The sequence below is a fragment of the Notothenia rossii genome (genome assembly GCF_949606895.1).
Source record: "Notothenia rossii genome assembly, chromosome: 9".
Classification (NCBI taxonomy): Eukaryota; Metazoa; Chordata; class Actinopteri; order Perciformes; family Nototheniidae; genus Notothenia; species Notothenia rossii.
The window spans coordinates 42,598,799-42,613,846 of record NC_136907.1 but is presented as its reverse complement, the minus strand read 5'-3'; the positions used below and the strand labels follow the sequence as shown (position 1 = coordinate 42,613,846).

Genomic DNA, 15,048 nt, shown 5'->3' with positions numbered 1-15,048 from the left:
AATGTGCAGCGAGCTGGGCATCATTTTATGGTGTATGGCACTGTCAAAATTAAATAAAGAGGCATATATGAATCCCTCGAGAGGAAATATACATTTTACAAACACAAAAATGATTCATAAATATGCATTAAATTAGGTCAGATGAGGGGGATACCTAATAGAGTGGCGAAGTCCCTCCCCTTCCGGGGGAGCTCCATGGGACCTTATTTCGCAAAAATTATGTATTGAAGTCAATGGAGAGACAAAATGTATCTTTCGATCCCGTTTGAATTGTGCCACGAATTACACATATGATTCTTGTCAATTTGAAAGATAATTTTGTAAGTCCAAAAAATTAAAATGTGTCATAAAACTGTGAAGTAACAAAACATTTTGTGTGAAACGCACAATGAACTACATCTCTGGTCTCCGCAGACTAGCAAAACAACACACGTCACCAAGATGGCCGTCACTACTGTCTTGTCAAAAAAGGGATTGACAAATATAATAATAATAGATTTATTTTGTTAGCACTTTTACAGATGCTCAAAGACGCTTTACAGATATAATGAAAAGAAAAGAAAAAAGAAAGGAACAACAAATAAATATATATTTAAAGTTAAAGTCAAATAATACAAAAACAATCATTACATTACATGTCACTTGTTAGACGCTTTTATCCAAAGCGACTTACACACATTCAATACTGTGGACAATCCCCACAGAAGCAATTTGGGGTGAAGTGTCTTGCCCAGGGACACGACGACATGCTGACTGCAGTGGGACTCGAACTTGCTATCCCCTGATTCGCAGTCCAGCACACTACCCACTGAGCCACAGCCGCCCAATCACACATTAAAAGCCAGATTGAAGAGGTGAAAGCCAGACTACCCTCACTATCAACACGTCCAGAAGAATGTCATGCAAAGCTACCTGCCTGCCTACCTTCCTTCCTTCCTTTGATTCTCTCTGAACTGCCTGATCTTTTTAATGTTTAACGTCAACCATTTGTGCAGATAGCATGAAGTAAAACAGATCGCCGATGCTAATGTAGCGTTAGCATTTCTCCCCCGGGCTTAAATGGTGTATAATAGAATGATCACACCGGTGTGACAGTACTCTTCAAAGGGTTCACGAAATATGACTCTTACTGTTTAACATTTTGGGTTACTTGATGTTACTTCCTGTTAAGGCTAATAAAAATGACAAGGCTAAGACTGTAATGCTAAATAATGTGCTTGCTACTTGCTAGGTAGCTAACTTGATCCAGCCACTCCTGTTCCTTTCATCAGACGGGAAGCGAAAGAACGAGCAAGACCTATTGCTGGTATGATAACAACCTGGTACTAAGCACACAGGCATCTTGTTAAAGTTATCTTAGCTATCTCTTATTAGGTGGAGGAAAACAATTGTGACATCAGTTATGACATCACTTACGCGACTCTGGGATTTGTAGTCTTTCTAGCTGCGGATTTTTCATAGTCTTATATTTCAACAGTTTTACAAAAAACTGCAACTTTTTTGACATGGAAATGATTTTTAAGATTGACAAACATCATTTGTGTAATTCATGGCACAATTCAAATGGGATCGAAAGATACATTTTCTCTCTTCATTGACTTCAATACATAATTTTTCCGAAATAAGGTCCCATGGACCGGAAGTAGATGGGTGTGACTACGCCACTCTATAGGATGGTGCCCACAGCATTTGGGTGTTGAGTGCCTTGCATACGAGCACCCTGGTCATTGCCAGGCATCTCTCCAGCCACAGTGGATTTAACTTTGGATTTCAACTTAGAATCCTAGTGCTGCAGACTGAATAATTGCGACACCAGTAGCAAAAGTTTTCAAATTTGTAAAAAAAAACGTAATGTAGCAAGGCCTGTTAGACCTTTTAAGTCTTTAAGTCTATTGAGGTACACTGTCAGGATTCTTATGATATGTCACGTTTGTAGTTTTGTATGTCTGGTTATGGGTGTTTTCCTCCTTGTATATTGTCTGTAGGGCTGCAACAAACGACTAATTTGATAATCGATTAATCTATCGATTAATGAAACGATTAAGTATTACTGTATGCCAGGGCTATTCAACTACACATTCAGTTGGGCCATATTTTATAACTACAAAATTCAGCTGGGCCAGACATTCAGCGGCCTGTAAAAAGCGGGTAGTGACACATTTTAAACAAACACATATTACTGCGATGAAAAACATGCAATTTTTATTCATTGTTCATCTAACAAAGGTAGGTCAAAAAGTGCATAAAAACACAACAAATTAGCATTAATTTAACAGAATCTGAAAAAAAAAAGTGCACAGTTGTAGCATTACATTTGTTTGCTTTAGAAGTAAAATATTCAGGTTATTTTTTTTGAACCAGGCACATCACAAGGTGCATTTACTGAATACAATAATAGTAGTCTTAATACATTTCCTGACATTAAAAAAAAACAGCTAAAGAGCAATGCAACACAAAGAGGTAGTACTGTAGCAATACTATTTTTTCACTTTTCAAGTAATAACAAAAAAATCATACGTTTTGGTCACATTTGACCCAGACACATTACAAAGTGCATTTAAATGAATACAGAAAGAACTGTCCAGTTACCCTTCAGTGCACAAACCCATAACAAGGGATACGGGTAACTATATGAATGAATACTACACTACACGTCTACTATAGTAAACTAGGTGCTTACTATCACCTCATTTGTGATTTGTCATCGCTGACTTTCTCAATGGGAGAAGGGACATTTTTTGTTTTGAACAAGAGCAGTGATTTTTGGCTCATAGGATATCAATGCAATCCTAAGACATTGGTGAAAAGTGCTGTCAGTCAGGGAGCAGCGAGTGCTACTTTTGATTGAGTTCATGTGTGAAAAGCTTGATTCACATGTGTATGTTGATCCAAACATACTGAGCACACAGATAGCTACTTTCTGAACGTTAGGGAACTGCCGTTTTTTGACATCACTCCAAAACTTCGCTGGCCCGTTAGTGCGCTGCATGTCAATAAGTTCCAGTGTATATTTCCCCTTGTCGATGCAGGGGACCACTTCCTTTGCTCTGGTTGATACGTCCCCCTCTATTGCAACAGTGAAGGGGTCTCTGGCAAAGCCCATCACCTCTGTGGGCAGAGCAAGTCCATCCAATCGACCGCCAAAGTTCTCTTTCAACCTTGCAATGAAATCTGTAATCACATCCGTGATTTGTGCCGGAGATGTGATGTGTTTGGGGAGCGTCGGAAGATGCAGCATCCGACCCGTGCTCAAGTCGGTCGCGAAAAGGTCCAGCTTGACTTGGATCTGCTCCACAAGATCAATCACCGTTTTGTCTCTGTTTACGCTTCAGAGTTGAGAGAGACATGTTTTAGAGTTGCTATCATAGGACCACCGTTACTAGCACCACTAGATGCACTTTCAAAAAACGTGCTGCGTTGTGGTTTGGTGGTTTCTATGCAACGCGGAGTGTTGCGTTCATGGTCTGTACTAGTGTAGGAATTTGGCTACGGGAGGCTGGGCCACTCGGGAGTTGGTTCTGGGCCGCATCTGGCCCGCGGGCCGCCAGTTGAATAGGCCTGCTGTATGCCTTGCACAATTTCTCTAACGCTCTTATTTAGCCATCAACTTTTAGATTTAGCTTGAGGTTGTTTTAGGCATGTGGAAACTAACAATGAAGACAATAAAGATGAATACTTGATTCAAAAATACATATATTATTAAATTAACTAAGCACATTTTGAACAAAATTAACATTGCTTTTTATTTAAATTAAATAAATAATATTTCACATCAAAAGAAACAACAGTATTTTAACAAATCATATTAAATAATGTGATAACAGAACTGTAAACACAATAGCTGAAACTTTAACAAAATAAATAACTCAGTTACCTCTAGTCATTAACCCATGTTTGTATAATTGAGTTAACTCCATGTGCTGCTGCTAGCATACATAACACCTGACGTGGAAACGTTACTCGTGGATGGGGCAACAGAGCTACTAGAAAGACAAGTCGAACCCGTTGCATTTCTCCGTCTGAATGTGGTGCACTTTTGCTAAATGTTTAGACAAATTGCTCGTGTTACCGCCCTTACATGCTAAACTCTTATTGCAATTTTGGCAACGAGCATTGTCCACATCGAGACGGGTAAAGTCTAACCACACCTCGGAGCGCGTTCTCTCCGCCATCTCCGCAGTGTGTTGCTGCATGTAGCAGCTGCGTGTGTGTAAACTGCCCCGCCCCCTCCCACACAGACGGGGGAGAGAGATCTCGTCTGATCGAAAATACATCATAGACGCATTTGTTTGTCTTTTTGCATGTTAGAAACGAGTTGGCGACACTAAGACTGCGATATAATGTTTTTGTAGCAATAATACATGACATATATTTTTTAAATGTCTCCAGTAATGATAAAAAGACCAATAACGTTGGAGCTTAACGGCGCGTAAAACACACGTGATGACGTCACCAACGAATCGACGACTGAATTAGTTGGCAACTAATTTGGTAATCGATTTGAATCGATTAAGTTGATTAGTTGTTGCACCCCTAATTGTCTGGTCCTTCTTCCTGTGTTTTTCCTCCCTGTCGTTAGTTTCCCTGGTGTGTCTAATTGTCTGATTGTGTTCACCTTTCGCCCTTTGTGTTTCTCCTCCCCTGCCCGGCTGTTTCTCGTCTTGTGATTACCCCTCCCTGTATTTAGTCTTGTCTCTTCCTGTGTTCAGTGTTGGTTCGTCTTTTGTTGGTGACTGAGTTCACCGGTGAGTGTTCTGTTTTGTCCGAGTTATTTTCATTATCCTTGAAATAAAGGTTAATCAGAGTTATCTGCATTTGGGTCCTGCTTCCTTCACTCAACCGTAACATACACACTCCGACAGAGTGGAAGTTAGTACAAATGTTCTATAGTCACCAACTTAGCTTGTTAGTGCCCTTTCATGTTTCTGCCCTCTTGCCTGTCGTCCCGGTGCATTTTGAGGTATTTAATAAGCCTTTGCTTTGGCCTGTTGTCACTGCTTCAAAGGGTTTGTTTGAAGTTTAAGACTTTAAGGTTAGAATGGGGTTCAGGTTAAGGGAAGCAGTTTACATCCAGCAGATGGTGCATGATCACAGGTAAAATATATGAAAGTGTAAAACATAATTATATAAATCCAAAAACAAGATAATAAAAGGATTCCATTTTGGCTACGGGGTGGAAAAGAGTTGGAGATAAGCCTTTAGTTGTGATGGTTAAGGTTAGAATAACGCATAAAGTCAATCTCACAAATATAGAGAAACATTTGTGTTTGTGTGTGCTTGTGAGTGAGGTATTACCTTGCACAGCCTGGAGCTTATGTGTCTGTATAATGATGCACAGCTGCAACACCAGTTGTGGAGCGCTCTCCAGAAAGGTGGCCAGTAAATGCAGCATGCTCACATCTGCAAACTCATACACCATCCTCCAGTAGTAGCGCCAGTGCTCAGTCACAGAACTCTGACGACTCCGAACGCCCAGGTAGATGGTGTGGAAATACCTTGAAGGAAAACAGAGAGAAAATATAGTGCTTTAACATCAACCAGACAGGAAAAAAAATATATGTAACATGACTTTAAGAAGGAAAACAAAACACTGAAAATAAAAAAAACACAAATCAATAAAGAAACACCATGGTAGTAGTAATATTCATCCCGCTTCAATCTCATTAGTATGCATAGAAAGTGACAGGTGCTGTGACAGGTCACACCTCTACCTACTTATGCTAATGAGCTAAGTCCCGCCTCCCCTTTGTTCGAGGTGTGAGATCTCAAGTAGGTGCGATATCCCAAGTAGGTGTGAGATCCGTCGATAGGAGGGGGTTGATGTGTATTCACAGGTGTGAAAAGCCCCCACTGTTGCACCTTATGGTGTATCATAAAAAATGTTTCAATCACATTAGTATGCATAAAAAGTGACAGGTGGGCCCGCCCCCAAGTCTATTAAAACAAAATGCCGCTTCCATCACATTAATATGCATAAAAGTGAAAGAAGGGCCCGCCCCAATTATGTGATGTCAGAAGACCGAGGGGGTGGAGTGAGATAAAAAAAAAAGAACCCCGTGCAGATAAAAAGCCAGTCATTTCCAATCATCAAATCATCTTTCCAAAAAGAAAAAATGGCCAAGAGACGCCTCGATATGGGTTTAATCAGCGAGACGACTGTGACAACTTACAGCCATGCAGCTCATGGTTTCAAAACAGAGATTGGAATATTCATGTAAAAAAGATGCCATCTTCTGCTATGCATATAGACATTTCGGTTCAAGTACGTCAGATGCCTTCACCACAACTGTACCAGAGTACCAACCGCTGTCTCCTGGTACTCATCGGAGTAACTCACTCACTAAAAATGAAATACTAGCCTAAATGACAGTAAAACAAGAATGACGTTTAAAAGAGGAGTGATCTGAAAAATATCCATAGAAAAAGCTGCTTACAGTTCTGTTTCATATGGGTGTTGAGAGATGTATCCATAGATCTCTTCATTTTGCTCTCAAAGTGCACCAGATTGATGTGTGTGTGTGTGTGTGTGTGTGTGAATCAGTAACGGATGTCTTCACATGGAGATGAAGACTCCTGTCTCTTAACACCCAAGGTCCTGCAGTCGGCTGAGGCTGTAAAAGTATAGAAAAAGCAGGTAGGAGGGGGTTGAGAGGAGACTCGGGGGTGTCAATATATCCAGACCAAAATATGCGGATTCAGAGCTGATCAGAACACAGAAAGGCTGGGAAGTTCTTTTTAGTTTTTGTCTACTATCTACATGTTTGTAATGTGTATGTACATATTTTCAATGCCATCTCTCTCTGTTTCTGCTAATGTGTAAAATATACAAAATAACGTTTTATATACTTACTCTCTTGTTAAAAGGCGATGAAGTTTGCAGCGTAAGCCAGCCATCAGTGTTCTAGATTTTAAGGCTTTGCATACCTCAAAGTGTGTCTAAAAGTATCTTGGCAAGAGAAAAAAAAAGCCAAAATTCGCCTAGGCCATTAAAAAGAAACCGAATTGCTGCTAAGAAATAAGTTCAGAAAGCTATGACTCCAGTGGAACACTGTTAGAGTCAAAAGTAACTCTCAATGTAATCAGACAGAGTATGCAGATCGGGGCTGATCAGAACAAAGAAAGCACCTTCCTCGTCAAAGGTTAGTCACACACTCCGTTACTGTCACCCTTACCTCGGCCTATGACTGTCAGGCCTTTTGGTGTGTGTGTGTGTGTGTGTGTGTGTGTGTGTGTGTGTGTGTGTGTGTGTGTGTGTGTGTGTGTGTGTGTGTGTGTGCCTGGCCCGGCCCCCTCCTCCCCCCTTCCTGCCATCTTTAGACCCTCCAGAAAAACGCGGGCCAAAATCCTTAATTATGCGGGCTAAAATCATTGATTATGCGGGCTAAAATCCTTGATTATGCGATACAAATGCGGGGTTTTTATGTGATTTTATGCGGGAAAATTGCGGGAAGTTGCGTAATATGCAGAAAGTTGCGAAATATGCGGAAAGTTGCGAAATATGCGAACAGTTGTGAAATATGCGGGAAGCGGAAAAAAGGTGATTATTCACACACACACACACACACACACACACACACACACACACACACACACACACACACACACACACACACACACACACACACACACACACACACACACACACACACACACACACACACACACACACACACACACACACACACACACACACACACACACACACACACACACACACACACACACACACACCAAAAGGCCTGACAGTCATAGGACGAGGTAAGGGTGACAGTAAGGGAGTGTGTGACTAACCTTTGACGAGGAAGGTGCTTTCTTTGTTCTGATCAACCCCAATCTGCATATTCTGTCTGAATACATTGAGAGTTACTTTTGACTCTAACAGTGTTCCACTGGAGTCATAGCTTTCTGAACTTATTTCTTAGCAGCAATTCGGTTTCTTTTTAATGGCCTAGGCGAATTTTGGCTTTTTTTTTCTCTTTCCAAGATACTTTTAGACACACTTTGAGGTATGCGAAGCCTTCAAATCTAGAACACTGATGGCTGGCTTACGCTGTAAACTTCATCGCCTTTTAACAAGAGAGTAAGTGTATAAAACGTTATTTTGTATATTTTACACATTAGCAGAAACAGAGAGAGATGGCATTGAAAATATGTACATACACATTACAAACATGTAGATAGTAGACAAAAACTAAAAAGAATTTCCCAGCCTTTCTGTGTTCTGATCAGCTCTGAATCCGCATATTTTGGTCTGGATATATTGACACCCCCGAGTCTCCTCTCAACCCCCTCCTACCTGCTTTTTCTATACTTTTACAGCCTCAGCCGACTGCAGGACCTTGGGTGTTAAGAGACAGGAGTCTTCATCTCCATGTGAAGACATCCGTGACTGATTCACACACACACACACACACACACACACACACACACACACACACACACACACACACACACACACACACACACACACACACACACACACACACACACACACACACACACACACACACACACACACACACACACACACACACACACACACACACACACACACACACACACACACACACACACACACACACACACACACACACACACACACACACACATCAATCTGGTGCACTTCGAGAGCAAAATGAAGAGATCTATGGATACATCTCTCAACACCCATATGAAACAGAACTGTAAGCAGCTTTTTCTATGGATATTTTTCAGATCACTCCCCTTTTAAACGTTATTCTTGTTTTACTGTCATTTAGGCTAGTATTTCATTTTTAGTGAGTGAGTTACTCCGATGAGTACCAGGAGACAGCGGTTGGTACTCTGGTACAGTTGTGGTGAAGGCATCTGACGAACTTGAACCGAAATGTCTAAATGCATAGCAGAAGATGGCATCTTTTTTACATGAATATTCCAATCTCTGTTTTGAAATCATGAGCTGCATGGCTGTAAGTTGTCACAGTCGTCTCGCTGATTAAACCCATATCGAGGCGTCTCTTGGCCATTTTTTCTTTTTGGAAAGATGACTTGATGATTGGAAATGACTGGCTTTTTATCTGCACGGGGTTCTTTTTTTTTTATCTCACTCCACCCCCTCGGTCTTCTGACATCACATAATTGGGGCGGGCCCTTCTGTCACTTTTATGCATATTAATGTGATGGAAGCGGCATTTTGTTTTAATAGACTTGGGGGCGGGCCCACCTGTCACTTTTTATGCATACTAACGTGATTGAAACATTTTTTATGATACACCATAAGGCGCAACAGTGGGGGCTTTTCACACCTGTGAATACACATCAACCCCCTCCTATCGACGGATCTCACACCTACTTGGGATATCGCACCTACTTGAGATCTCACACCTCGAACAAAGGGGAGGCGGGACTTAGCTCATTAGCATAAGTAGGTAGAGGTGTGACCTGTCACAGCACCTGTCACTTTCTATGCATACTAATGAGATTGAAGCGGGATGAATATTACTACTCATGGTAGATACTGTTCCTACGGGACACCAAAAACTAACGCACAAGTCTGAGACATGTTGTCGTCATGCTAGTAGCACGCTAATGAAGTTATTGAAGTTGGCTCTCAGTGGTGTTGGAAACTGAGCTATAATGTAACCTCGTCCATTTTTAAAAAAATCAGTTTAAATCAACCAAAATAAATGTATCTAGGTCATATTATTAGACGCTGTGCCACATCTGTTATTCATACTCATGGTAATTGGTCATTATTTTTTAACCTCAAGCAGAGGACAAGTGCTTATATTAGCACTCAAGCCTCTTGCTATTAGTTTAAGCCATTAGGTCAGGTGGCAGTAGAGCAGCAGCTCTCTGCAGGTGACGGAGGATTTAAAAAGGAGTGAAGGCCGCAGTCAAGTACTCAAGTAGCTTTGAATTTATGTCATCATTTCAATCCATTACCTAATGAAACATCTCATTAATTTGCTAGCATTTTAATGCAAAATTAGAAATATACCTATAGGTGTGAAAAGTGTGTTGTTCATCGATTTATTAAGATTTTCTATGTTTTTATTTACTAGCTGCTTGAATGTTCTAAGTTCTAATTGCATTGTTATTGTTGTGTCTGTAATGCACTCTGTAAGCTTACTTTTGAAAAGTATATGATTATATTATCAATTCAAGTTCACTGTCCATTCAAAGCCCATTATAAGAGTGTAGTTGCCCTTGTTTTTTGGTATTAAAGAAATGTTCAGACTGGTGCAAAAAAACAATCTAACAAAGAAATACCATCAGACTAATTATTATTATTATAATAAGCTTAATAGTAATAATAACAACGGTTTATTTGCGAAGCACTTTTCGAGAAATAGCCATAACTTGCTTTTCAAGGTGAGAGAACAAATAACAAATATTAGGGACTATTGTAAGATGTTAATTCATCTAAAAATAACGGTAGAACTGACAATTGTGAGGATCTACAGTGTGTAAACTGTGTTCGTTATTCTCCCGTCCAGGAGAGAAGCTTTAAAAGGAGACTAAATGGAGTCTCTTTGAAAGTTCAATTGGGTACTTTAATTAAAAAAGGCGCGGGTTGGTCACAAGCATGATATTGTCAGACAAACAGCTTTGATCCGCTCCTCGTTAGGGAAGAGAAGAGACCCGATCCCTCGTCCGGTGCTGTTATATATCCTCTGCTGGCTCCTCCCCGCCAGCCGGCTCGCCTCGTCTCCAATGTCCGTTGTTGCATTTAAACAAAGGATTGGTTATTTTCACATTCAATATATGCTTAACACGCCTTTTCTCCTCATATTCTCTTTCATCACTTTTCATGTAACACATTCTAAACGCTGTAATCGATACTCTAAAAAATACTTCTCGGCTGGTTTGGTTTCCGGTCATTCCGGATGTTGTCACATGCTACTCTCGTCTGTAAACAATAATGTATTCAAATAAACTGTACCTTCATTTAATATTCAGCATGGTAGTATCTCGACATCTATAGTTGTAGTGTTAAATCAGTAGGCTTCGGTTTGCACCACTCCATATAATTTCGCTACTAAATTCACCTCTTTTGGAAATTGTAAAATGTACCACATGCTAACTGCCAACCGGAGATGAAAGAGTTTCAGAATAAAGCTTAACAGCTAGTGTTGCACAATAATTTCTGGTTTTTCAGTGTAAAACTGCATTAAAACTGACGGCATGTTTAAACTACATTTCCCCATTAAAACATTGATTTTAATTTCTAACAAGTGCTGCCTCCTTCTTTCCCCCTTTTTTGTGTTTGTTGTTGTCTGTCTGTCTTCCTGGCTGGGCGTGGCTGACCTACTTTCGATTCCCGCAAACTCACCTCCTCAGCTGTTCCTCGTCACTCTGATTCAACTACTCACCTACACCTGCTTACAGTATATACCCGGTTTTCGTCATCCAGTATTCACCAGTTCGTCGTCTCACCACAGTGGTACGTCTTGGTATTTAGCTCTTAGCAAAACCTAATCTCAGTGTTCCTGTAAATCCTCACCTTATGCTCTCTCTGTTCAGAATCCATCTGCCTACTCCTCTGCCTGCCACGTCCAGCCACCAACCCCTCGTCTGTGTTCCTCCGTGCTTCCACTCACACCTGCCCCAGCCTGCTTGCTCTCGTCGGCTCTGGATCCCCGGCTCACCTCGCCTGTGTTCCTCCGTGCTTCTCCGCACACCTTCTCCAGCCTGCTCGCACTCACAAACTGGATCCCCGGCTTCGGATCTCCGCTCCACCTCCGGAGAAACTCCCTGGCCCTGGACATTGTGAATATCAATTCTCTCAGCTGTTCCGCATCACCAGTTTTGGAAATAAAGCCTTTTGTTTCTTAAACTTCAGTCTCCTCTCAATAGTGTTCAGTATTGCGGGTTCACACCTGTAAGCTCTCAGAGAGCGTAACAGTACGAACTGGTCAATATGAACCCCTCTGACACTGGATCGGATATCTCCGCTGTTCAGCACGCCCTGTCTCATCAGGGAAACCTTCTGGGTCAACATGAGAAGCTAATCCGAGCTTTAGTTGACACCAATCAGTCCATGGCAAATCACATCACGAATCTGGCTGCCCAGATTTCAACCCTGATGTATTCTGCTGCAATTCCTGCACCCTCCAATCTCCTTCAGGAATTTACTCCATGTCGGGATTTCCCCCATCTTCCCAGAGCCTTCCCAGAGCCTTTCTACGGAGAGGTGGAGAAATGCAGAGGATTTATTTTTCAATGCAACAAGGTATTTCGCCAGTGCCCCTTGTCCCTTTCTTCTGATGTGACTAAAATTAACTATGTGTTGAGTTTGCTTTGTGGCAAAGCATTAACCTGGGCCAAAGCATTGAATTCTTCTGTGGATTACGACACTCTTTCCTTTGGAGTTTTTTCTGAACATTTGTCCACTGTTTTTGTTCACCCCGACTACTCTGGCCCAGCTGCAAATTGTCTGCTAAATTTGCAACAGGGGACTCGAACCGTTGCAGATTACTCTATCGAGTTTCGCACACTGGCGGCAGAGGCCCGACGGGACGAGGCGGCTCTAAGGGCAGTGTTTGTTAGGGGGTTTAAGGATCAATTGAAGGATGAGCTGGCTGCAAGAGATGAGCCTGCTATCCTCCAATCCTTAATCTCCTTGGTGTCTCGCCTTGACAGCCGGCTACGGGAACGCCGTGCGGAGCGAACGCTGCGTTCTCCTTTTTCTCTGCCTAGTAAGTTAAACAACTCACCCAATTATGCTCCCTCTGTATCCAGACCGTCTGGCTTCACCTCGCCACCTCGCGTGCCCACCTTTGCTAAGGAGGAAGCAACGCAGTTGGGACGCGCCGGACTATCTCCTGAGGAGCGCCTTCGACGTCTGAGGTCTGGAGAGTGCCTGTATTGTGGGAGATTGGGGCATTTCCTTGCCGTTTGTCGTGTCCGCCCAAACGCAGGGGCTCGTCAGTGAATTTGGGGGTCCTGACGAGCCCATATCCAACTCCAATTGTAACCTCAACCTTGCGCCGTTTTCTCATTCCTGCCAGACTTTGTGCTAACACTCAGACCTTGCCCCTCTCTGCCCTCATTGACTCTGGAGCAGAGGACAGCTTTGTGGACCTAGAACTAGCCAACCATCTGGGTCTCAAGTTGGAAACCTTACTGGATCCTATGACTGCTAATGCCCTAAATGGTCAAAGCATTTCAAGAGTCACACAGCAGACACAACCTGTAACCCTGATTATTTCTGGAAATCACAGAGAAGTAATTCAACTTAAGGTCATTTCCGCCCCTGCTACCCCTTTGGTTCTTGGTTAGCCATGATTGGGCTGGAGGAAGAATCATTGAATGGAATCAGTTGTGCCACCTAAACTGTTTACAGTCTGCTGTGCCTCCCTTCCCTGTAGACCCTATGCCTGTTCCATGTGTCTCAGCTGATGTTGACTTATCTGGTGTTCCTGACATTTACCACAACTTGAATAGGTCCTTCAACAGGGATAAAGCTCTCTCTCTCCCACCTCATCATCCCTATGATTGTCCCATCGATCTGCTTCCTGGGGCTCCTTTACCAACCAGCCGACTCTATAGTCTGTCCCGGCCAGAGAGAGAGGCCATGGAGAAATACATTGGTGACTCCCTTGCTTCAGGTATTATTCGTCCTTCTTCCTCCCCTCTGGGTGCAGGGTTTTTCTTCGTGGACAAGAAGGATAAATCACTCCGACCCTGTATTGACTTTTGTGGGTTAAATAACATCAAAGTTAAAAACAAGTACCCACTTCCCCTGATAAACTCAGCTTTTGAGCCTCTCCAAGGTGCCACCATCTTCTCTAAACTCGACCTCAGAAATGCATACCACCTGGTTCGAATTCGCCAAGGAGATGAGTGGAAGACAGCCTTTAACACCCCCCTTGGTCACTTTGAATATCTTGTCGTGCCCTTTGGACTCTCTAATGCCCCAGCTGTTTTTCAGGCCCTTGTAAATTATGTCCTGCAAGATTTCCTCAACCGGTTCGTTTTTCGTGTACATTGACGACATTTTGATCTTTTCCATGTCAGTCAGGTTCTACAGAGGCTGCTTGAGAACAAACTGTTCGTCAAAGCTGAGAAATGTAAGTTTCACCAGGAACGGGTCAGTTTCCTTGGATGCATCATCAGGCAGGGCAAGTTGGAGGCAGATCCAGGAAAAATTCAAGCTGTCACTGAGTGGCCAGTCCCCACAACCCGGAAGGAGTTGCAGAGGTTCCTGGGATTTGCCAACTTCTATCGCAGGTTCATCAAGAACTATAGCAAAGTTGCAGCTCCACTCTCAAGTCTCACTTCCATCAAAGTCAAGTTTTCCTGGAACACTGATGCTAACGATGCCTTTCTTCAACTCAAGTCCCTGTTCACTTCTGCCCCCATTCTCATCCAGCCGGACTCAAGCAAGCAGTTTGTTGTTGAGGTGGATGCATCTGACTTCGGGGTTGGCGCTGTTCTGTCCCAGACTGCAAGGCCAAACAATAAACTTCATCCTTGTGCTTTCATCTCTCGCCAACTTTGCCCAGCAGAGAGGAATTATGATGTGGGTAACAGAGAGCTTCTGGCAGTGAAGATGGCATTGGAGGAGTGGCGACACTGGCTCGAGGGCAGCGAGCAGCCATTCCTTGTTTGGACTGACCACAAAAACCTCGAGTACATGCAGTCAGCCAAACGGCTAAACTCCCGACAAGCCAGGAGGGCCCTCTTTTTTGGTCATTTCAACTTCTCACTTGCATATCGCCCTGGTTCTAAAAATACCAAGCCTGATGCCCGGTCCAGATCATCCTCGTCTGTGGGACCTGTAACCTCCTTTGACTCAATTCTCCCCCAGAATTGTGTTGTGGGTGCCCTCACCTGGGAAATCAGTAACTCAATCCAGGAGGCGCTATTGGAGCAACCAGACCCAGGTAACGGTCCACCTAACCTTCAGTTTGTCCCCAACTCTGTCCGTTCCCAAGTGCTGCAGTGGGTCCACAACTCTTGTTTCGCCAATCATCCTGGGGCCAACCGCACACTCTCCCTTCTCAGGAGACATTTCTGGTGGCCAACTGTTGATCATGACACCAAGGAGTTTGTTTCAGCCTG

General features: G+C 42.8%; 1 protein-coding gene across 1 annotated transcript in view; it reads right to left on the bottom strand.

The window, feature by feature from the left end:
• Nucleotides 1–15,048, bottom strand: part of xkr4 (XK related 4) — a gene marked incomplete at its 5' end in the record, with an annotated part of 53,227 nt that overhangs the window by 14,099 nt on the left and 24,080 nt on the right. Inside the window, one exon of the mRNA XM_079650977.1 lies at nucleotides 5,296–5,495. Coding sequence (XP_079507103.1) covers nucleotides 5,296–5,495 — 200 coding nt within the window. The remainder of the gene's footprint in view (nucleotides 1–5,295; nucleotides 5,496–15,048) is intronic.